Genomic DNA, 23,079 nt, shown 5'->3' on the forward strand with positions numbered 1-23,079 from the left:
TAGAATCATAGAATCACCAGGTTGGAAGAGACCCACCGGATCATTGAGTCCAACCATTCCTATCAAACACTAAACCATGCCCCTTAGCACCTCATCCACCCGTGCCTTAAACACCTCCAGGGAAGGTGAATCAACCACCTCCCTGGGCAGCCTCTGCCAGTGCCCAATGACCCTTTCTGTGAAAAATTTTTTCCTAATGTCTAGCCTAAACCTCCCCTGGCGGAGCTTGAGGCCATTTCCTCTTGTCCTGTCCCCTGTCACTTGGAAGAAGAGACCAGCACCCTCCTCTCTACAACCTCCTTTCAGGTAGTTGTAGAGAGCAATGAGGTCTCCCCTCAGCCTCCTCTTCTCCAGGCTAAACAACCCCAGCTCTCTTAGCTGTTCCTCATAAGGCCTGTTCTCCAGCCCCTTCACCAGCTTTGTTGCTCTTCTCTGGACTCGCTCCAGAGCCTCAACATGGTTCTTGTGGTGAGGGGCCCAGAACTGAACACAGGATTCAAGGAGCGGTCTCACCAGTGCCGAGTACAGAGGGAGAATAACCTCCCTGGACCTGCTGGTCACACCGTTTCTGATATTCACAGGCTTGCTTTGCCTGGAATTTCTTCAGCCTCCTTAGTTCCATAGACACTAACACTTCTACATGTATAGAATTTTCTTAGGAGAGATGCATCACAAGCCAGTGGGTATAAGCTTGGGTGTTTATGATGAAGTTGGGGTTAAAGAAAGAAGAGGATTCCTTTTAGAAGGCAAAAGATCACTTTTCCTGAAGTTTTGGTGTTCAGCCTACTGAAGTGCAACAGGATTTAGTGAACCTAGGCTGTTGACCTGGTCTCTTTGAGTATCTCCTGGGTCCTTCTACCATTATGGTTCAGAAGAGGCTTTGAATGGGAATCTTATGATGCTAAATGACCACTGCCTGCTGATAGAATAACAGTCACGTTGAGAGCTCCAGGTGTCAGTCCAACTTTAATCTCTGGGTTAACTGGGAGACTAGAGGGAGATGAATTTGCCCAGAATGTAGCAGGTAAGTTAAGAACCTGTCTGCAAGCCCCTACTCCTGCCCTGTTGGAATATTGAGGTCTAGTTAGGCTGAAGGCTTTTACCTACAAGGAGCAGCTGCAGCAGTCGATATGCCACATGATGCGCTGAAGATGCTTGCCTTGTAACAGCCTGTGGGTTCTCTAACTTCTCAAGGGGATGAGGATTCCCAGCCCTTCTAAGAAGCCTGATGAACTCAGCGATGCTGTCTGTGCTTTACCTGTTCTGTATGCAGCTGTGGAGCACCTGCAGAGTCTGGGAGCCAGCGTGGTTGAAATATCTCTTCCAGAGTTGGAAGAGGTGAGAGTAGCACATGTAATCTGCATTCTCAGTGAGATGAGGGACTTCCTGCAACCTGACTTCGATAAACATTTCCAGGAAATGGTAAGTAGCGGCAGCTTGGTAGTAGTTGTGTCCCAGCTAACACAGAATAAGTCTCACATCAGTGAGAAACCTGAGGCTCTCCTGCTTTTTCTATAACAAACCACCTGTTGGATGACTACTGATATAGGAGGGCAGACCTGGAAGAGAACTCCTGGGCTGTTGATTTCAGTTTCTTGCAAGTGGAGATGTTTTCTCTTTCAGAATTTGGAGACACGGGCTAACCTGGCCTTGGCTTCTCAGTTCACAGCTCTGGATTATATTACGGTAAGGAGTATACTGTGGTGAGGGCTGAGGGGAGGCGCTGAGTGGAACTGTAAAGGTGGGGTAGAGGATTACTCTTAACCTCCCCGTACACATGGAAAGATATCACCCAGCTGTACTGCCCTCTGCTGTGAAAATATGCCGAATGGTGGCACTACAGAGTATGTGTCACCTGGACTGGTGTCCTGCATCTTGATTCCAAACTGCAGGAATGGTGTCTTCTTTCGCAGAGGCATAGGCTCTGATGGGAAGTCAACATCAAACATGAGCCTCATGAACCAAGAGGGCCCGGTCAGACAGTAGTCTCTCTGCTTGCAGGCAAATCGACAGAGAACTCGGAGCATGAGATTTTTGCGAGAGATCTTCTCCACTGTGAACTGTATCCTTACACCAGGTATTGGCAGTCTTGGCCAAAGAGTAGTCCCCAACAGCTGTGTGGTGCATTTTAAGAACAGTCACTCCATTAAACTTCCCTTCCCAATTCTAAGAGCATAAGTGTTATGCAAATACTTTGCTGTGCCTCAAGCCTTTAGAAGATCATGCAGCCTGGTTAGAAAGACTGCTGTGTATTTCTAGATTTACTGTCTGTATCCATGGCAATGAAAAACTTTATTGGTACTTGAAACAAGTTGCAGAGCCAGCACATTTACACAGGGAAGACTGGACATCTACTTATATGCAAATGTTCTTGTTCTAAATAGAAACAGCTTAATTTACAAATACCAGAAACCCGATTGCTTTCCAGGGATGTGGGTTTGCATCACCAATGTGTATCAAACATATGGCTTTAATGAACTGAGCTGTTCCGTGAGGGTTGCTTGCTGCCTGACTTCCTTTGCTCTTTAAGCACTGGATCGGGTTGTGCAGAGAGGCTGTGGAATCTGTCTCTGGGGCTATTAGAAAGCCATTTGGACATGGTCCTAGACAACCTGTTCTGGCTGACTATCCTTAAGAGAAGGTTAGACAAAATGACCTCCTGAGGTCCCTTTCAATCTCAGTCATTTCGTTATTTCTCCACAGGTGTTCCTTGCACTGCGCCAAGAATCTATGAATCTGACCTTTTGACTGGGAGCAGTGATTCGTCCTTCACGGTCCGGTCCATGAGGTAAAGAGGAGTGCTGTTTGCACTACAGAAGCAAATGTCCAGGAGCAGCTGGAGACGAGCTGCACTAACTGAAGGAGCTCGGGCTGTAGAGCAAGAGAGCTCGATCCTAGCTGCCTCTCTTAAAAAAGGATGACATCGTTGCTGTCACAAGGCAGGAATGCTGATGACAGCTTTTCCCTTAGGTTCATGCAGCTTGGTAACTTCACTGGGATTCCAGGCATTGTGGTCCCCATTGGATATTCTGCTGCTGGGCTTCCCATCAGCTTCCAGGTGAGTATTGGCTTTTTGTGAATGCCAAGTCAAAAAATCCACAGCTGGCTTTTTCCTGAACCACCATAACCGTGTTCCTGCTGTTCCATACAGCACACTTCAGGAGTTGGCAGGTACAGGTAATGTTTTAACTCGTGGGTGAAGAGATTTGCCTTCACTCCTCACTCAGTCCTAAACAGGAGAGGAACTCTTAAAGTACCCAGGAGATAAGATTCCTCTATCTCCCCATCCAACTTGAATGAGTACACAATATTTTTCATTATTCTTTCTTCTCTTTTTTTTTTTCCTATTTCTCCTTTCTGTAACTTCTTGATATCCTTCCCTCTTGAAATGGGTCTCATGTAAATGAAGGGTCCATGTCTTGTAATTACAAGTCACACAGCTGCCTTCATCCCAAATGCAGTGATGCCATATGTACTGGGGTAAAAGGGAAAAGCATGTGTCCTTCAGGTGTGGTTGGGGGAAAAGAATTGGTTTTCCAGGACTTTCAAGAATCTGTGTGTGATGATTCTACCTTCCCTCCCCCCACCCTTTTTCTGCCTCTCTCATCTTCTCCCAGGTCATGGCAAAATGGTGGGATGAAGCTGTTCTTCTGAGGATTGGCCTGAAGCTAGAGCAGTTCCGTTACCAGACCAAAAAGCCATCCATTTATTACGACATCCTTGCATAACAGAGTGATCACAATGGGGAATAACTCTTTTTTTTTTTTCTTAGTCTGACCTGACCCAGTATTAGAGTGGACTTGTTTGCAGTGTTCATCTGAGTAAGGCTTAGTAGTGGGCCCATTTGAGGAATGGGGAGGAACAATCATCTAAGCAGGCACTGATGTTAAGCAGACACCATTTCAGCTCTGTTTGTTATTGGAGGGCTTGATTTATACTGGGGAGGCCAACTGTGCTAGCTAGTTCCTTGCTGTGTTTTTGCTATCAGAGGAAGCTGCAACTATCTTCTGCAACTTCTTTCCATCGGGAGGTCCTATGTAAAGATGGAAGACAGTTCTATCTGCAGGATGATACATAGGCAGTTCATACTGTGAATGGAAAGGTACATTCTATAAACCTTAAACCTTCTCACAGAACTCCTGCTGCTCCAGGATAGAACAAGTGCCCTCTTTTGAGAGGCAGCAAATAATGCCTCACTCCCTTTAAATGAGGATCTTACACTACCTGATTGCAGGTGTGTTTATGTTTTGCCCCCTTACTTGAGGAGTCCTTGAGAGCAAAACAGAAAGTCAGCAGCTAAGGAAGCATCACTGTACTTCTGTCCCTTAAGCTGTAAACAGCGTAACATCAGTTTAACTCTTGCACAAAGTATGGCTGTGCTCACTGCATGAACAGTCCTACCTACCTTCTGCCTTCATGCAAGGGGAGAAAACAGCAGAGCATGAGCCTCATCAGCTTGGTGACCCACAGCCCTGGTGCAGGGTTCTGCCTTTCTGTTGCACATCTCTTATTTCCCAAGCTAAGCCTTAGAGCACCTCTTTTCTCGCACTGGTTGCTTAAGTATAAGCCTGCTATTATTTAGGTGTCTGAATGAAGGAAACTACTTGGTAATGCTGGGAAATAACTGTTGAAGGGGTGCTGATCCAGCTAGTACAAACAGGTGAAGTTTGTAGGAAATGCTACTGAGCTACTGCAAGAATTGAAGCTTGCTGCGAGAAAGGTGCTGCACGAAGCCTTGTGCAGCAAAGAGCCTGCTCTAGAGTTAATAAGCCACCACCTTCTTACCCCAAATGTACTTCCTGAAGTAATCAAGGTAGACTTAAGACATGGATTAAAGATAAGGCTAAAGTATGTGAAGTAAGACATTGCTCTGCACCACAGTTCTGTTTCACTGTAAGGCCCCCAACTGAACTCTTAAGTACCTGTGTCCTGCCAGTAGCACTAGGCCCCTGTGAAAGAAAAGTCCTAGGAGTAATGAAAAATCTAAGCCTTCTTGTTAATTTTGGAGTAGCTTGGGGTTAATGCTCAGAGACATCTGTTGCCTACCCCAAGTATCCTGGGCTTGTGATCGTGTTGCTGGAGAAGCCGTCTTAGAGACGGGAGCAGAGATCATCACTGTATTCCTACTTAGCTTGGAAGGAAAGAAGGAAGAGAAAGTAGTTGCAGTTTCTCCGACACTTGGTACAGTCTGGGTTTTTTTTTCCCCCTGTACACATCAAGTCTTTAATCAGAGCTAGCACTTTACTAATGGCTAAAGGTAAGTCAGATGGCATCTGAATAGAAGAATATTGCATTGCTGTTTCCTCCTTAATTACCTGAGTTAAAGCATCAACTTCTACCATCAGCTGTCACCAGCATCCACAGTTAAATTAATTATATGATTAATATTGTCTTTTAATTACACAACTGTGTTTTTCACTAGATTCTAGTATAGGTCAGCTTTATGAAGAACAGTTTAAAAGCAAAGTATTTCCTCTATTATTAATGGTAAGTTATTAAACATTACCAACGTACCTTTGAGTGAAACAATGCTGAAATGCGTTGTGTAGCAATAAGGGAATTGATAAGTGTTTGACAAGAATAAATTTATACCAGGAACACTACTGCTTGAAGGAAATGGCTGAATATTCCCTAAGTTAATGCTATTACTCAAGGGATTAGAGGTGGATATGTAAAATACTCAATTACCATCCTGCTAGATGAAGCTATTTATTTCAAATCCCTTCCTAAATGATACACTAAAATTATAAGTTCAATATTTACTTTAGTAGAGTGAGGGAGCTCAAATTGCTAGGAATAGAGAGAGGAGCTAAAGCAAAGAGTTTGTTGTTTTTTAAAACAATACTTGCATCCTGGTAACAGTGGGAAGAAGGAACCGAGAGCTTTTACTGACTGACAGTAACTTAGTCTGTCCTTCTGCAAACTGCTCCCTCACTTTCCCTAAACTGGTGTGCACTGATGTGATATTTCCAGTGCAAGACTTCCCTAGTACTGAGGTTACCAAGATAAACTTTACTCATCCTGGTGAAAGGGCCCCTGTTTTTCCTTTCTTCCCTGGCTGTTAAGATTATCCAGGCTGTACGGCAGAGCAGTTCCTAATTAACAGTAGTTCTGTCCCCACAGTAAGCAAGAGCAAGGCAGTTGTGTGAGCAAAGCAGACACAGTGACCACACACAAAATCCTGTTGCTTCACATAGATATATGTATGGGTAGAGATATACGGTATATACACATTGACTTTTTTTATATATATAAAATAATACCTTGTTTATAAAGCGACATTTAATTGCCACTGGTTCCCTTCCCACCCCACAAAAACAATAGTATACAAAATATAAAATATTTTAAATATTTATAAACGCCGCAAGAAAAAAATAGAACTGTATGAAAATATTTTTTTTTTCTGAGGTTCCCTCCCTGCCCTGTGGGAAGGGAAAGAGAAGGGGTACACGTTTGGCCGGCCTAGTGTGCCTTCAGTCCATAGTTGTTAAGTGGGTAGGAGTATGCCCTGCCTAATACTATCCGGTCCCGGAGGAGCTTAAATAAGACATAATAATTGCAGAAAAGGATGAGGGCCATGGAAAGGGTATGATTCCACTTCTCTGAGCGCAGCAGTGAGTAGAGCTGGTAGCAGACCACGCTGCCTTCGATGAGAATGAGCAGGTTGAGCAGCCGTAATGGACGGTGAAAAAGGAACTGCAGGGAAACAGTTAAAAAGGACATATTTCTATAATCTGATTAAACAAAAAGCGTTAAACATGTTCAAGTGGGGAGGGGTGTGTACATAATGCTGTTGGGCATGAGTGAGTGAGCAAGCGCACTGGGCTGGGCTGAAGAAATGTTTGTACTCCAGCCGCCGCTAGCTGCTTCTTGGGGAAGGCAGCCTAAGAAACAAGGCATGCAGAAATTCATTTTGCTTAAGAAGGGGAGGAAGGGTGAAACAACCTCTACTTTCCTGTTTCCCTGGAAGACATTAACTAGACCTCTCTTAAGAGTATGCCACTGCCTAGACAGCTGCGTCACCGTGATGAGAAAGCACTGACAAGGCAGCTGTGGCTCCCATCTTGCCCAGACATCACTGTAATTCAGCAAGAGGAAAGCTTGTCTGCTGCAAACAAGCGTTCTGTTTAGCAATGACATGCTGTTAGCACTGAACTCTGTTCTGCATGATATGCTCTGCTGCACCTAGGTTTCAGCCTCCTCTCCCTCCCCCAACCAAAACACATCAAGGAAGAGAAGAGATACTTGCATAAAAGCGGGCATGGGACACATCTGAAGGCACTGCTACGTTGTAAGGCCCAACTGCTTTATACAGGCATCGACTACGTCGCACCAGAACTCCTTGTGGCCATATTGTGTTTTCTGACCAGCTGTGGGGAAGGAATGCCAGAGCATTAGCATCTGTGCTCCCAACTCCCTGAGCATGGGTTCACAGAAACGGATTGTATCTTGAAAAAACACCAAAGTCTCTGCTACAAGGATGTGACCTAGCTCCCACTAGAAAAGCACAGAGAAGTCATCACAAGCCCACCAGATGGACTCTGAGTAATTTGAACAAATTGCTCCCAGTGCCAAGAACCCAGCCCACTGCATCAGAGGAGGCCACCCCTTGCCCCTGCACAAGATGCTTCTCCAGTGGCCAAGAAGAATCTCGGCATTTGTTTCTGGGGAGGGATCAGTAGTGACAGGAGGAGCTCGGACAGCCCTCTAGAGCAGATGCTTCTGTTTCTAGGGAACAGAAAGACCAACAAAGCTGCATGAGGAATCAGTAGATGAGCAAATATCAGCAGTGCTTATGTACTAGAATGTCTTCTCAGCCCCTTGTCGGGCGTGCCAACCCCTCCCCATCCCCACACTCACATATGTTGTGGAGCATTGCTGTAGGAACCGTGCTCTAGTTTCTGCCACTTGCCGAGGTGGGCAGCTGATCTGTGGAGCAGGTCACAGTACTTGGGAGGCAGCAGCTGAGTGGTGAGCATGACAAAGGCATTGATCCACACCATGATGAGGTGCTCACAGGACCAACGCATGTCGTAGTACTGGGTGCTCTGCAAAGAGACCAGACAAGAACTTGGCACCGCTGTCACAAAACAGGGAGGAATGACAAGGGACGTACTGCGTGTGCATCCAGCAGACCCACACCACATATTACAGGCATGCGCTTTTGGACTGGTGATTTCAGAGGGTTACCACTTAGGAAACACTCAAGACTCCCTTCTCCTTGACCTGAAGGAGAAAGGGCAGGGGATGATGCTGCAGCTGGTGCACCTCCTCCTCCAGCAGATGACAAGAGATTTGCTTGCCACAGAACTGCCCCAGGAGCACCAACTGCAAGACTGCTACATGGATTCTGGAGTCCTGCCCATTTGATACACCAACTGGAGCTCATTCAAGTTAGAAAAATGACAGACTATCGAATACAACCCCCACACTGACAAGAGGTTGTTGGATTTAGCTTGTCAAGCATCCTAGTTGGCTCTGTCTTCTAACAGGCTGACTACTAAAGCCTCTGATCCAAGCACTCAATAGCCAGGATGTTGGATCTGAGACAGGTAACAACAGTTTTCCTTTTCTAGGAAGAACACAGCTATCCATCTGCCTAGGACAGGGGTGGGAGAAGGGGAGTTAGTAAGTGGGGTGATGGACTAGAGGTGCATCACATTTATGGCAATACCTATCCGCCAACCAGAAGCAGTACTAGTGCAGTCCGGATGCAGCCATGCTCCGCTATCCGGGCTGCCAAAGGGGAGACAGAGAAAAGGGGAATTAACCAGGAATCTGGCCTGGCAGCAATTCACACAACATTCAGAAAGAGACAGTGGGCAGGGGCACAGAAAGAGACAAATAAGAAGTACCTTCACAAAACACAGCGGCAGAAATGCCACGTAGTAGGCACTGAAGAGAGAGTTGAAGAGAACTTCCTTGATCCTGCGATTGAAGTCTGCTTTTAGGCACTCCACCTCATTGCGGATGAGATCTGGGGAAAGGGGGCAGCTGTGGGTGGGGATAGATGTAGGATTATTGAACTGTTCTCTCAGGGATTCCCAGAGAAGCGAGAGGAAATCTTTGGGTTTGACCAGGCTGCTGACAGCTGAAGCCCCATCATCCACCACCTGGTCTTGTACCAAGTAAACACAGTCTGCAGGTAGGGGCTGTGCTCTGCTGTCCTGGTGGAAGCAGCACAGAGGAACATAGACACCAAACCTGCAGGGAAATAAAGAAAAAAAGAAAAAAAAAAGGCTGAAATGACAGCCATCACAACATGAAGCAGGGGGTACAATCTCAGAAGATGTTGGCCCTTATGAGAGGGACACCATGTAGGAACCCTCACTCCAGAAGCTAACGAAGCTGGTGAAGGGGCTGGAGAACAGGCCTTATGAGGAGCGGCTGAGAGAGCTGGGGTTGTTTAGCCTGGAGAAGAGGAGGCTGAGGGCAGACCTCATTGCTCTCTACAACTACCTGAAAGGAGGTTGTAGAGAGGAGGGTGCTGGTCTCTTCTCCCAAGTGACAGGGGACAGGACAAGAGGAAATGGCCTCAAGCCCCACCAGGGGAGGTTTAGGCTGGACGTTAGGAAATAATTTTTCACAGAAAGGGTCACTGGGCACTGGAACAGGCTGCCCAGGGAGGTGGTTGAGTCACCTTCCCTGGAGGTGTTTAAGGCACGGGTGGATGAGGTGCTAAGGGGCATGGTTTAGTGTTTGATAGGAATGGTTGGACTTGATGATCCCGTGGGTCTCTTCCAACCTGGTTATTCTATGATTCTATGATTCTAATGGACAACTTGTCTCCACCATAAAAGGCTAAAGGCTACAGTTTCAACAGCTGCGCGGAGAAGCTTCTTTAAATCCCATTTGTGAAACCAGTGATCCCAAAGGCTCAGTTGCAGTAAAGGCCCCTCACACAAACAGCATACTGAGGCAGTTTGCTTCATCAGCTCAGCACCACCTCCTCACGTCATCCCCCAGCTGCTCCTACTTCCCCTTTAATTGTAAAATGTGGAGACACGTTACAGCCAACAGCTCTCCTTCCCATGGCAGCTTGTACCGTCCCCAAGCAGCTACGCTTCCCCCCACCTGAAGGAACAAAATGTTGTCACTCACGGGTAGCCCAGGAAGAGAAGGTTGAGAACAGAATGGCTGCGGAAGAGGTTGAGCAAAGTCCAGCAGAGCACCCACCCACAGAGGGTGAGCAGCACCAGGCGCACCATGTAGTGAATCACTGATGTTGCACCCACCTGAGAGGCCTGCAAATGGAGAGGAAACATTCAACAGCCCTGTAACACCAGTGCTAGAACATGAGCCCAGGGGGTGCCTCTGAAGAAGGAGCAGGGAAAGGCGTGCCAGGAGGCACTGTAAGAGGGATGGCAGCCCTCTCCCTCCCAGACGTAGGAGACTGACCCTCTCACAAAGGTGAATGCCTATGATTTTATTCATGATTGGTAGAATCCAAAAGATTCAAAGAAGCACAAGATGTAAAGTAGAAAATATTTTTGCTCAAGTGCCTTATTGTTCTAATGGTAGTCTAGGATAGCCTGAAACACATTTTCTCTTTCCTTTAGAAGGATCAGGTCTCAACAATCACTTTCTTAGCTGAGGGAAGAGAAGGTGCTGCACCTTGGCAATCCCAAAACTTGATTTCCACCACAAATCTCTACCGGATGTACAGGCTGCAGCCTAGTGAGGAGGCACCACCTTCAAAAGGACAGCCAAAAAAGCTCGTTACAATCTCCAGAAGGGAGAAGGCAACTGAACTATGAAAAGATTCTTAGTGGCTAGGGCCAATATATGGATGCACGAGAAGTTGCATGGAAGCTTTCAATGAGAAATTTCAGTCTATGGGAAGTTCTATGCAGAATGCAAACATAAATGAAAATGGCAGGAATCAGAGATGAAAAGAGAACTTCAGAGATTCCATCTTCTCTGCTCACCTATTCAACAGGACATAACTGTTCCTCTATTTTAGTTAGTTATTTTTAGACTTACTGTTTAGTTGCTTAACCTGACATTGTATTAACCATTTCAGTGGACAGAACTTATATTTTGCTCAAAATTACCTTTCTCAAACATGTATTTGGCCTGGTTCTGCTCTCACAAACGCAGAGAGGGGCTCAAAATCAGAGATGATATTACCAGAGTCTCAGAGTTACTGAGTAACCAGGATGCCAACTATTTCTATTTCACTTTAGTGTACTCTGACATCCGCTTCCTGACCTTTCCCCTCTATTCTCCCATTCCTTCTTCCAGTCTTGGCAAACCTTGCTGTTTGCCTTTTAGCTACATGACTTACAATTCTCTCAGCCACTTCTCTGGCACAAGGTGAGGCACAGTATTGCACCTGCAGGGATAAAGAAGCAAGTGGGACCATTTAATCTCCTTCTAGCCATAGAGGCAACAGAGCTCCTCAATACTGCAGGATGTGAACGGGCTCAAGGGGAAAACTCCAAGGCAGAAAGGCTTCCTTGAAATCTTAGTCCTTCACACCCAGACTTGTTCTGGGGGGAAGAAACCCTCCAGCTATCCAACTTGCAGAACCTTCTCAGGCGATAGGTGGTCATGCTCTGCAATCGGTGCGACAGGCAGGAGAGGGAACAGTGGGAATGTTACCTCAGAGACGAGGGCCCACACCAGCCTCCGCGCCAGCATCACTGTGATGAATGCCGCCAGGTGGTAGTCAATGAGGTGAAAATTCTGGAGGAAAAAAATAAAAAAAGAAAAAGCCTTCACCAGGGGAAGGGACTCTGAAACCACCCAGGTGGAGTGGGACTAGAAAGCTGGCTGCTGAGGACTTCACGTAAGCATTCCTAAATCTCTCTGTTGGGGAAAAGGGAGAAGGGATAAATATCAGTAACTCAGGAATGTCCCCAGATGCAAGATAGCGGTTCCTTCCCATGGAGAGATTCCCATTGAAAAAAATCCAAACCTATCCTTCAGGCAGGTATTTTTAGGGTCAAAGGGACATCTCAGACAAGGACCTTACTTTGTACAACAACTTGCAGGTTTTCCCAGGTAAAGCTACTGAGCAACCAGAGCAAAGGCAGCTGGAATCCAGAGTGAGCACACCAGTTCACTTTAGCTCTTGGTATCAGAAATGGTCTGTAGTGACCAGTGCTCCAAGCTAATCATGTTGATCTGAGAAACAGATCTGTATTAGAAACTTAATGTTGTCTCTGGCTGCAAATTAAATGCTTGGACCCCTTAGGATTTCTCAATGAAGCCATAAAATGTGTACTGGCTAGACCAGTTGGCAGACTCAGAATACTACTATTTGGGACTTCAAGGACATTGGGGTAAAAAAAGAATGCTTAATTTCTGATGGGAACAAACAAACGACCAATAAATGCTTTCAGGTAGGGAGCCTAAACCAGAATGCTGTTTCTTCAAAGAAAGCTGTGTCCAGCATCGCATCGCTGAACTCAAAGCTGATTCGTGGAACAGAAGCACCACCTGTCGGTACAGTTAGCTAAGGAACCACCTCAAGCTTCCAAGCAGCCAGGACACAACATAAACTGAAGGACCACTTCAGGAGCTAGCTTAACTTAGCTGAGATTTGCTCACCCAGGTACAAGTCATTGCCAGGTTGTGCAGCTTATTGAGTCAGGAAGAAGGCTGAAATCGAGGACACTGGGTGGTTTACATAAGCTGAGGATCTGACCCTCTCTGCAACTCCTCTGCTGCTGACCTGCTGTGAGATCCTAATGATCTACATTGATCTACATTGTCTCCCTTCTCTCAGGCTCTTCCACTGGGAAGGGGCACCCACAGCAGGAGAGCAGGCTTCTGGAGCCTCAACTGCATTTCAAACCCTAGGACTTAGCTAGGCCATGCAAGTATCTGCAAGAAATTTCCAGTGAAGGAGTCCTGCTGACGAGTGTCTCACCTTCCATGCATTTTCTCCCCTGTAGAGTGGGGGATGACATAGACCTGGCTGATGGGGGTGCACGTGAACTCCCGTGAACTCCCTTTCACTCCCTTAATGTCAAATGCTTGGTGATTCCTGGGCTGAAGAAGCATGAAAAGAAGCTGTGTAATGAAAAAGCCTGAATGATGGCATTTGCTGGGGAACTCACCAACGAGGTACAGGAAGCAGGGTGATTGTATGGGTACCACCAGACAGTCTTGTAGATGTTGATGTACTGAATGAAGAGGGCTACCAGAAGGTAGATGAAGAACAGGAATTCAAAGAGAAGACTCCCATCCAGCGGTAGGTCAGGGATCCGGCAGTGACGTACAGGCTCTGGAGTAATCAGCGCTGTGATTGGAGGTGCAGAGAGGCTGATGGCACTACCATTCCTGAAGATGACAGGTATCACTCACTTAGTAAATATTCTACATCTGAGCTTCATCTTTTTCTTAGATCAGACAAAAATCTAGCATTTTCACTGGACAACAGATTGATCTGCCAGAGGTGCTGACATGCCCAGCAGTACTTCAGTAAACTCACAGGTGGAAGATCAAAGGTACAGAGTGAGGAAGCAACTCCAACCAAAAAAATCACCAAGGACCCTGTGCCAGATTGAGCACTTAATGTTGGCTCTTTCCACCCATCACTAGGACACTACAGTATAACCCAAGAATCTAAGACCGTGTCATTTGTCCATCTGTCCCAGTCAGAGAAGTCTTTAAAGGCCAAGGCTAAATGGCTTGGATCTCTACTTTGTAAGGATTAATCTATACCAAGTATATTGGAGCCTCTGTCTCCTAACTTCTGTACAGAAGTAACACTGGGCCCTTAAGTCTTTATGCCAAATGTGGAGATCTAAATGTCACCGTGTGTTCCTTTTTCAGCCCCTAACTTCCCCAGAAAATGGAGATGAGCTTTGCTGACTGTGAGAATCAGTTTCATCTGCAGCCAGCAGGGTTAAAACAGAATATAGGCTTCCTCCTGCCCTGCCTTTCTATCTCATAGGAGGAGACTCACAGCTGAGTTCTGACAGGTCACACTAACTCCTTGTGGTATTGCGGGCAACAAGCTAAAGAAACAAGGGCTCATTATCTGCTAGGACTCACTGCTCTGGGATCTGCTGCAGGGAAAGTCAAACTGAGCACCGTGTGATTTACACCCTGGCTGTTGCCACCACAGTGAGCAATGAAAGGTGGCTGAGAGCACTTTCACAATCCTCCCCATGGGGCTGATATTAATGCAAGAAGTCAACAGAGGAGCTGCACAGGAAAGCAAGTGCCACAGCAGAGCTAGGAAGAGAAGCTGGAAGATGTTTGTCACGCAGGGCATGTTCACTCTTGGATGAGCCATCTACTAATGCCACAGCAGAGGGCTTGAGGTTTCCACCTCCCAGTTCCTCGCTTGAACCATGAAGCCGCTCTCCCGCAGAGTTCAGAGCAGATCATGGCTCCTAGCTTTTACTGCTATCACGCCACAGGTGTTTTAACAACCCTACCTTTGTCCTCACCTGTTTCTCAAACCAGTACCGTTTCCGCAGCTCCCGCCAACCAACGTCTGGAGAGAAGGCAAAGCTGAACGGCTTAGCTGCTGCCGGCTGGGTCCCCTCCTTCCACCGGGCATGACCAGGAACCAATCCACTTCCAGTGCCTCTGGCAGGCTGTGCCTTGAGACCCAGACAACAATCCCGAAGCCTTCCTAGGTCTGCAAAGGAGGCAGAAACACCACTTTAGTTGTAAACTACTGGTCATCTAGTTCACACCCCAGCCAAGCGACAGCATGCAAATGGAAGGCACTCTCATACATTCAGAGCTCTGTGGGACACCCATCACCACCCCAAAACACTGTGCCATTTCCACAGCACCAGATCAGTGTCTGACTGCATACACAGAATGGAGACCACTGACACTGTGTCTTTAAAGAAGCAGCTGCTTAAATTAGCCATCAGCACTGCTACTGCTTCCTGTGGTCTGGAAAGCACCACCGTGCATCTTCAGTGCTGGTGATCACCCAGTTGTGAGCCTCATTACAACAGCAAGCCTGAGAAGTGCCTCTCCCTGTTCTGGTGCAAGGAGCTACCAGAGCTTCACAGGTCTTTTCAACCACTCAGCACATCCCTTGACAAGGTCTGCTGCTGGACTCCGTCTGCCAGAGCTCAGAAGAACCAGCCTTAATTGGTCTCTACGAAGTTAATTGCATGGTTCAGCTCCCTTCTTTGCTAAGAAAGCCCAACTGACACTATGGTAGGATTTCCATTTAAAAGTGGTTCTAGCTATCAGAGTAGTGCAGCAAAACACACTTGTACACCTAGAGAAAAGAAGGCTCTGGGGAGACCTTACAGTAGCCTTCCAAAGTGGGATACAGGAAAGCTGGGGAGGAGCTCTTTGTCAGGGAGTGCAGGGATAGGATGAGGGGGAACAGTTCTAAGCTGAAACAGGGGAGATTTAGATCAGATGACAGGAAGATTTTTTTTCCCATGAAGGTGATGAAGCACTGAAACAGACTGCCTATAGAAGTCATGGATGCGCCATCCCTGGAGGTGTTCAAGACCAGGCTGGACTGGGCTTTCAGCAACCTTATCAAGTGGAAAGTGTCCCTGCCCATGGCAGCGGGTATGGAACTGTATGATCTTTAACGGCCCTTCCGGATCAAACCATTCTATGATTCTATGTCCTTCAAATGCATGGCTAGGCAATCACATATCCCAGCCTTCAAAAAAGAAAAAAAGAAAATAAATAAAAGGCAAGCCTATAAATATTTATTGATTTTTATTTCACTGGTCTCCCATGTGATACAACAAGGATTTTGACTGTCACATAAATTTCTCATGGTGAGCAGACATATGAGCGAGGGATTGAATTGGACTGCAAATCTAGAAGTCATTCCAAGTGTGTGTGCTGTGAAGAAACAAGACACTGAGCGAGCATCTCACTACAAGGATTCTGCTTTGTCTGCATGTCTGGAGAATAATTTTCTGACCCTTTGACAAAATATCACAGCCAGAAGCAACCCAGGGTCAAAAAAAGCACTCTCACCTTCTGGGAAACTCTTGATCTGGCTTTGAAATTTACAGATGGAACCTATCATCTATTTATAATTCAGTTATCACTTCCTTTAAAATCCCGAGAAATCACAGCTGGCAGAAATGCCAGGAAGTCTGCTCAATGAGTCACGCCACTGTCACCACGAACACAGTGCACAGGAGAACTATTCTAAAAAAGTCTCTCAAAGAATCATCTTTTGTATTGACATTTACCATGCTTTGTCTCTACTCCAGTAGAGACAAATAAGATGTTTCAAAAGACATACTCACATGAAGGTCACTTGCAAAAAAGAAAAAGTCAACTGAAGATCCTAGATTTAAAAAAATAAAGAGCATGAAATTGTGTGAAAGGAGACCAAACAATGGATAATTTGGGCTTGGAGGAAAATAATGTTTTTTTGGCAGATTTCAAAACTCTCATCATAATTCAAGTGATAACACAACAGAAATTTGAAGCCTTCCTTATCTTTGTAGTCAAGACTCTAAAGTTTTCAGAGAACTTTCTCTAGGACGGTCTAGTTTTATTTGGGAATATTTGTATTTCAGGAATTAAATATAAGCAGAACAAAATTCTCCTGCATGCACAAGATGAGCAGGGACAGCAGTAGGCAATGCAGAGTTCATTTAGGGCACCCAGACACTCTACATAAGCAGCTAAGGTGAAGGAGTAAAAGACAAAATTAAGAAAAACCTCTAGAACGAGCAAATTCAAAAGCAATTTTAAGCCAAATTAACCTATTACAGGGCCTATGGAAGCTAACATAATTGGTCTGATTCAACCTACAGGTAATTTATGATAACAGATGCGATATGTTGGTGGTCTAATTTGTGGCATTAACAGTGGAAAGTATTTTATGCCACACTCAACAACTGACATAAATAATTTAACAGCTCTCATTAGTATTATCCCATTAGTTTGCTTCACATACTCACCAATATAGACACTTGGACCCCAAGCAATCGCAGTTCCACCCTCCCGTTTTGCAAAGCAGTACAATGCAGGCTTCTACCAGTAAAAAAGAATACTTGTGGAAAGCAGCCCTCCTTAACATCAGTGCACCACAATTTAAACACAGCTGAATAGGCCCTTTCACAGTGACCCATGAACATATAGACAGATTGGGCAGTTCCTCAAACCAAGCTTTAAATTACTTTACTCCACTGGAGTCTAATCAAATTAGGTAGGTGTCTGTTAAGGCAAAATCTGCCTAATAACCATTCCTTTTTTGTTTGTTTTTGTTTTGTAAAACTGGCTACACAAAACTGAAGCTCCCCAGATGAAGTCAAACAAAGCAGGGAGATTACAGATCAGTTTGACTCTAAGTCTGCTTTTTTTGGCCCTGAACCAATCAACAGCTCTCCTTTTTGAGGAGACAGACATGGGAAAAGAGCCTTTTTATAGTTTTCAATTAATAAACAAAGGCATGATTCTACTGTGAAAAATATGCCAACAAGAAAAAGAAAGTGTCCGTGACCCTTTACGTCAACAGACAAGATTCCTGTGTGCATCCAAGTCATATTAAGTATTAATAAAGAGCCTACAGAGTGAGCTGGGAGTCTACCAGGCTCCATACTCTGTTTGCAGAGTCCCCACCCCATGTAGTTACACATCACTGATTTTATTTTATATAAAGTCACAGGCACAAAAAGTGAGTAATGGAAGACAAAAGCTCTTCCTGACAAGACTGTTTAGTCCATTAATGTGATTCTGTGTTGTTCTTCCCAGTTAATTTATCATTTTTCTCAGAAGTAAGTCACGTACTTGTAGTCCCTTCATCCTCAACATCCCTAGAACAAAAACTACCTAGTTTCCACGACATCCACTCTCAAGCATATGTGGCCATCATAGAAAAAAACCCCCAAAAAGCAACCAAACAAGCAAACAAAAAAAAACCACACAAGAAGGATCTGGGGACCAGCTACAGAACAATCAGCAGCAGTTCTGTCCATGCAGCACAGGGAACAGATACGGGTATGGAAAGCTTTTGGGTCCTAGAGAGGGACCACACTCTTTCTTCAGGAGAGAGACAAAACCTTCAGCTGTGACATGGTTATAAGAAGATCCAAGAACGTAAGGCATCAGACCCTCAGGCTTCCAGCTCATGCTTTTAGGGCTACAGAAAGCACTTGGGCATTTTGTTCCTCTGCCCCAGCACCCCTCCTCTTCATGAGCTCTGGAGCTATCCTGATGAGGCAGGACCAAGGCAAATAAGAAACCACCGCTGTGAGCAAGGCTCTACTGACAAAGAGCTAGGCAGACGAACTATCCACCAGTTCATGCAGACCCATCCTGAATCAGCAGCTGCCCAAACAGCTCTCACAAGAGGCAAATCGGGATAGCCAGTGACTCATCAGAATGAAAAATCTGCTTGGTTCCCCGCCTCTTTGCTGGAAATGCTACAATGCTCAGCCAGTTATTTTGATGGTGTTAATGTTTTTTAATTGGAGAAAAACCTGAGCCTCCGAACCTCTCAGGAAGCTCGCTGCACTGAGGCGTGGGAACTCTCAGAGCTTGGAAAACATTCAAGAGCCCCTCCTTGGCTCCACAAATCCTACAAACAGATACTCTCAAGAGCAGAAAGGGAAATGTGGCCACTCTCACTTGCAGCAATATGGCTTGAGAAGACCACAGGTATTTCGTTGCAGCTTTCCAACTTGATCAAAGCAGCCTTCTTCCTGCTAAGCAAGCACATGACATCTTGGGGTGAAGCAACACGTTGCCTCTGTGGCCGTTTAGTGCGGGAGCTCTGCCTGCCTCCTCCTCTTCCTCAGCAACATCGAAGTTCCCAGAGTTCTCTGGGTTGCCAGCAAGACTTTCCATTCAGGTTGCTCATGTTTTATGGCTACACAAGTATGGAAACGCAGCTGCCACCTGCATGGTGCTCCTTCGCAGGGAAGCGCGGCAGGTTGCCCCCGCAACACGGCTGCAGGGAACTGACACGAAGCACGGGGAACTACTAGCGCTGACAAAACACAATCGACATTTCTAACCCCTCCAGGTGTTAGCAGCAATACCTTGAACCACAGCCAGCATCAAGGGCACAATGAAAGGATAAACTGGGAACACCTTGTACTTTCCCTGCACCAAGGAGCATGGAAGCAGCAGTGCCAGAAGGAGCCATTTGGTCGCCACAGCAAGCAGCACCGCCCATCTCCAGAGCACTCCTGCATCCAGGTATCCAGCACTGGCTTCTAGGTAATTTTCCTTCAAAAAGAACTTAAAACCTAGAACTGGACTGTCTGGATAAGCTCCAAGATGCAAGCTCCCAGACCACAAAGGCAAGGAACCATTTAAGACCTGGACATTTCACCCTGGCCTGAGTGAAAGGTTCCGTCCCCAGGGCTGCCAGTGAACAGAGCACCTGTACAGCTTCAGTGGTCACCCCACAGGTGACAACAGCTCACTGAGCTTATTTATAAAACCTTGCTTGCAAGGCTGCAAAAGGCAGTCAGTAGCCCCCAGGAGAAACCATTTCTGCAAGGATGGGAGGAGGAAAATAAGGTAGGATTCTCTAACCTTTGGGACTAAATATATAATGTAACAGTTACGACTTTCAGCTGGGAGACAAACAGCTCTTTCTTCTTTTCCTCTCTCCTGCCCCTATCAGTCTCCGAAACTGAAACAAGCAATGTAAAAAGGTCTCTTGATTACTGATGTCCTCAATTCAAGTCACTGTGGCTGGCCAACCTAATCCCAAATTTGCCTTTATCCAGCAGTCCTAGTATCTTTGCAAACTATCAGCAAATTCACCTTACAGTCAAGTTTTCTTTTGAGCTGCTCAAAGTCCTAGTTACTATGGCTTATTTTTACTTCTTTTTAGGGTGAGCCTTTTATTTCCTTAGAAACATTTTGACAGATGGAGAAACTGATACACACAGCTGGTAACCCATTCACCCAACACAGTGCCAAAGAGAAAGAGAACAGAGCCTTGGAACACCAAGGGCTGCAGCCGTGCTTTGGTCACGAGGCCACCTTGTCAGCACCCTCATCTGCCACACCAGAAGATGAGGAGCAGCAAAACCTCTGTGGAAGCCGTAACTTGGTTTGGGAATGAAATAACATGTGGTTGTTGTGAGGGAGGAAACAACCCACAGGTTATCAGATGGAAAGCTAAATATTTGGCTTGCACAGAGCTCCCCCAGTGCTAAGTCAACACAACCTTTCAACTCAGCTGGTTCCAAAGGCACACACCCACCACCTGGCCCAATGCTCGGCCCAGCCCGGGGTTGGGAGCCAAAACCGGTTAGCAGGGATGTCTCGTAAGTCAGCGTATTTTCCACACCCTCATGCCAAGCAGAGCGACGGTTTAAGGAGATTTGTTGTGCAGAGAGACAGAAACCCCTCTAAAGCACATCCTAGAGGTGGGTGAGGAGAACTAGAGCCGTGCGGTGAATCACCATTGTCAGGTGATGCACCGGCAAGACTAATTTTTGCTCCGTGACTAAGAACCAAGAACCTCCTCTGTAATAACAAAACCAACCCAGCAAGACCAAGTCAGCGTAGGCTTTTCTGATACAGCACTACTCCAGCTGAAGAGGCTCCATCTATCACTTGTCTACATACGTGCCAAAACTGAAGGGTGTAAGTGGCAAGAAAGAGGCAAGGTTTCAGAAACTGCGTAGATACCGTATGACTCATTTCAGGCTTCTTCAGTGAGGAAGGCTAAGGCTAAGCAGATAGATAAGTGGGGAAAATAAAAGCTCTGGTTAAAGACAAGGTGAAGACAGACCCTGCTGGTTTTAGCTGCCACAGAACTTCAAATACCCACCAGCAAAAACAGGAGCAGGAAAGAAAAGTTTTTCAGGAAAAGCCTCTCCATGTTAAAGTGCAGTAAGCTCAGTTGAGCTCAATTTGCAGATGTGCTCTTTAAGGATGGGGCAACTTCTTAATGCTCTAAACCGAGAAAATAATCCAAGAGACTGAAAAAGCAATTTTTTAAAATGGAAAAGGATTTCCAACCCAAATCCTACACATTCCTTATAAATCCTCTCAAAGACTTTACTTCAGAGGGTGTGAGGAAGAGATTTCCAGAGGTATGCAGGAGATATGGTCCTCTTCAGAATATAGACAAGTTCAAGTCTTTTTGAAGTGGAAGAAAGAAGATAACACACACTGTGCACTCTTAAAGAACGTCTGGTGAGTGCAAGAACAAACCCACAGTTCCTGGAGTAATAAAAAGATACCTCATAACCACACAATTACCTTGTCTAACCAACTGCTTCAGAAGGTCAAAACAAACAGCTTGGTAAGACTTTAATAACTAACTACAATAATTTTATGAATGAAAGCGAGTAAAATTATCTTCCAAAAAAAAGCTAGCAACCCTCCCCACCCCCAACACAAGGTCCTCAGGGTTCATCAGCTACAAGTGGCCTATAACACGCTTTTCACCAAGACAACAGCATTGCACAGTTAACAAGACACTAACATTTCCTTTAGCCTCCTCTGATGTGTATAACAACACCTGGAGCCAAATACTGGATCTGGGAATAAAGAAAGCATTGGCTTGTTCTGGTTTGAGAGCAAGACAGAACTGCAAAATTGAGCTTTTCTAGCACCAGAAGAAAATACAGACCTGACTAGTTGGATCATGGTCTGTTTTGGTCCTACAGTTCCCACGCTTCTATATTGTGTAGGGAGAAAGACAGCAAGTTCAGCTTCATCCACAGCAAGTGGTTGAAACTAAAGAGCTGGCAGGTATTGCTGACATAGACATATGGTTCTCAAAGACAACCTGCCCTGTCTGAAAGCCCAGGAGAGTTTCAGCCTCAGATCCAAAACAGCATTTCAGCATGTGGCAACACAGAAGTTTTAAGCTCAAATTCCACATGCCTACTACAGACAGAAACAAAAAAATCACTTTAGAAAGGGACAGTGGTTGGGAAGTAACACTAAATCACAGGGAGGATTAGCAGACACAACACGGTCAAAGCTATCAAAGCTGGCCAGCAATACAATTGATCAACTTGCACTCCTAAGTACATCTTGCACCAAAGCTCCTCAGTAAACACTGTGCACAGGCACAGCACTGTTAAAACACAGCTACCGACTGCCCTCTGTTACACCATGCAGCACACAGTGGCTGGGAAAGGAGGGGAATTTTGGCTATGGCCACTGAGATTTTCTTTTCCAACCTATCGGGGCAAACATAAGGCAAAACAGATCACTGCTGGGGGGGAGGTGGAGAGTAAAGATGTCCTTGCCTTAAGAGCCCATCTTACAATTTTCAGCCAAGCAAACCACCAAAATATACATTTTCCTCCCACCCCTGAGCCCATAACATGTGGTCTAATGTCCTGAGTACAGGACTGCAAGCCAGAAACTCTTGTGCGTTTTAATCTCTCCTCTCCAACCGACTTTCAAGGAAGTTGTTTTACCAATTTAGACCTCAATTTCCTCATCCTAAACTGGATAAATTGTTCACCAAGCATTTCTCCTCCCAGAGGTCTCTGTATGTAGTAGTGAATATTTTTTTACAGTATTATTTTAGTGCTTTAGACAAGCTTTCTTTAAAAACAAACAGAAGCAGCTTTCCTGCTGTTTTTGCTCCTCTGCCAATCCCTGTGTTTAATTTAATGGAGATCAGCCACGATGACAAATCCTGGGGAGTCACTAGGATTTTTGTTTTGTCCTCACACAGCTAAAAATAAGGCAGGCATCTGCCATCTGTAGCAATGCGTTTGAAGAAGGCACCGGGTAGAACACAAGGAAGAAACACATTATTGAGCCTTACACCAAGTCATCACACTGGGATTCATATCAGAAAGTTATCAGTGTGAAAACTATTTGCATATCCCTGATATCATAGATAAGCAAACTTATTGGAGGGAATTCTAAATGAATCATAATTTGCATAAATTATAAATTTGCATTAAAATATAAAACATATACAAGAATACGTCAATTCCCCCTTACTTAAGAGACAAGTAACAGGTACAGGTGATACACAAGTTCTCCGCAAAATGATAAGCATTTTTCAAGTCAACTTCCATTACTCTGGCAGGCGGCACTCAGGACTTCGTGCGACCATTTCCAGAGCAACTAATCTAGCACACTGGGAAAATGCCACAGGATATGTTAATCCCTGGTATAATTAATTATAGTAAGACTAACTTAGCTGTCTGAATCAGCATATGT

At 45.5% G+C, this 23,079-nt stretch overlaps 2 protein-coding genes across 2 annotated transcripts in view; one reads left to right on the forward strand and one right to left on the reverse strand.

Moving 5' to 3' along the window:
* LOC138725767 (uncharacterized) overlaps positions 1 to 6,696 on the forward strand; it is a 19,162-nt gene extending 12,466 nt beyond the window's left edge. The window contains exons 15-20 of the mRNA XM_069866972.1: positions 1,274 to 1,422; positions 1,624 to 1,686; positions 2,002 to 2,077; positions 2,704 to 2,788; positions 2,971 to 3,058; positions 3,618 to 6,696. Of these exons, the coding sequence (XP_069723073.1) occupies positions 1,274 to 1,422; positions 1,624 to 1,686; positions 2,002 to 2,077; positions 2,704 to 2,788; positions 2,971 to 3,058; positions 3,618 to 3,728 (572 nt within the window). The 3' untranslated portion in view covers positions 3,729 to 6,696. The remainder of the gene's footprint in view (positions 1 to 1,273; positions 1,423 to 1,623; positions 1,687 to 2,001; positions 2,078 to 2,703; positions 2,789 to 2,970; positions 3,059 to 3,617) is intronic.
* TMEM39A (transmembrane protein 39A) overlaps positions 5,218 to 23,079 on the reverse strand; it is a 22,830-nt gene continuing 4,968 nt past the window's right edge. Inside the window, exons 2-9 of the mRNA XM_069867006.1 lie at positions 14,409 to 14,602; positions 13,068 to 13,290; positions 11,605 to 11,688; positions 10,102 to 10,244; positions 8,856 to 9,204; positions 7,861 to 8,048; positions 7,250 to 7,370; positions 5,218 to 6,696 (exon numbers count right to left, since the gene is read on the reverse strand). Of these exons, the coding sequence (XP_069723107.1) occupies positions 6,463 to 6,696; positions 7,250 to 7,370; positions 7,861 to 8,048; positions 8,856 to 9,204; positions 10,102 to 10,244; positions 11,605 to 11,688; positions 13,068 to 13,290; positions 14,409 to 14,521 (1,455 nt within the window). The 5' untranslated portion in view covers positions 14,522 to 14,602 and the 3' untranslated portion in view covers positions 5,218 to 6,462. The remainder of the gene's footprint in view (positions 6,697 to 7,249; positions 7,371 to 7,860; positions 8,049 to 8,855; positions 9,205 to 10,101; positions 10,245 to 11,604; positions 11,689 to 13,067; positions 13,291 to 14,408; positions 14,603 to 23,079) is intronic.

The sequence above is a fragment of the Phaenicophaeus curvirostris genome, chromosome 1 (genome assembly GCF_032191515.1).
Source record: "Phaenicophaeus curvirostris isolate KB17595 chromosome 1, BPBGC_Pcur_1.0, whole genome shotgun sequence".
NCBI lineage: Eukaryota > Metazoa > Chordata > Aves > Cuculiformes > Cuculidae > Phaenicophaeus > Phaenicophaeus curvirostris.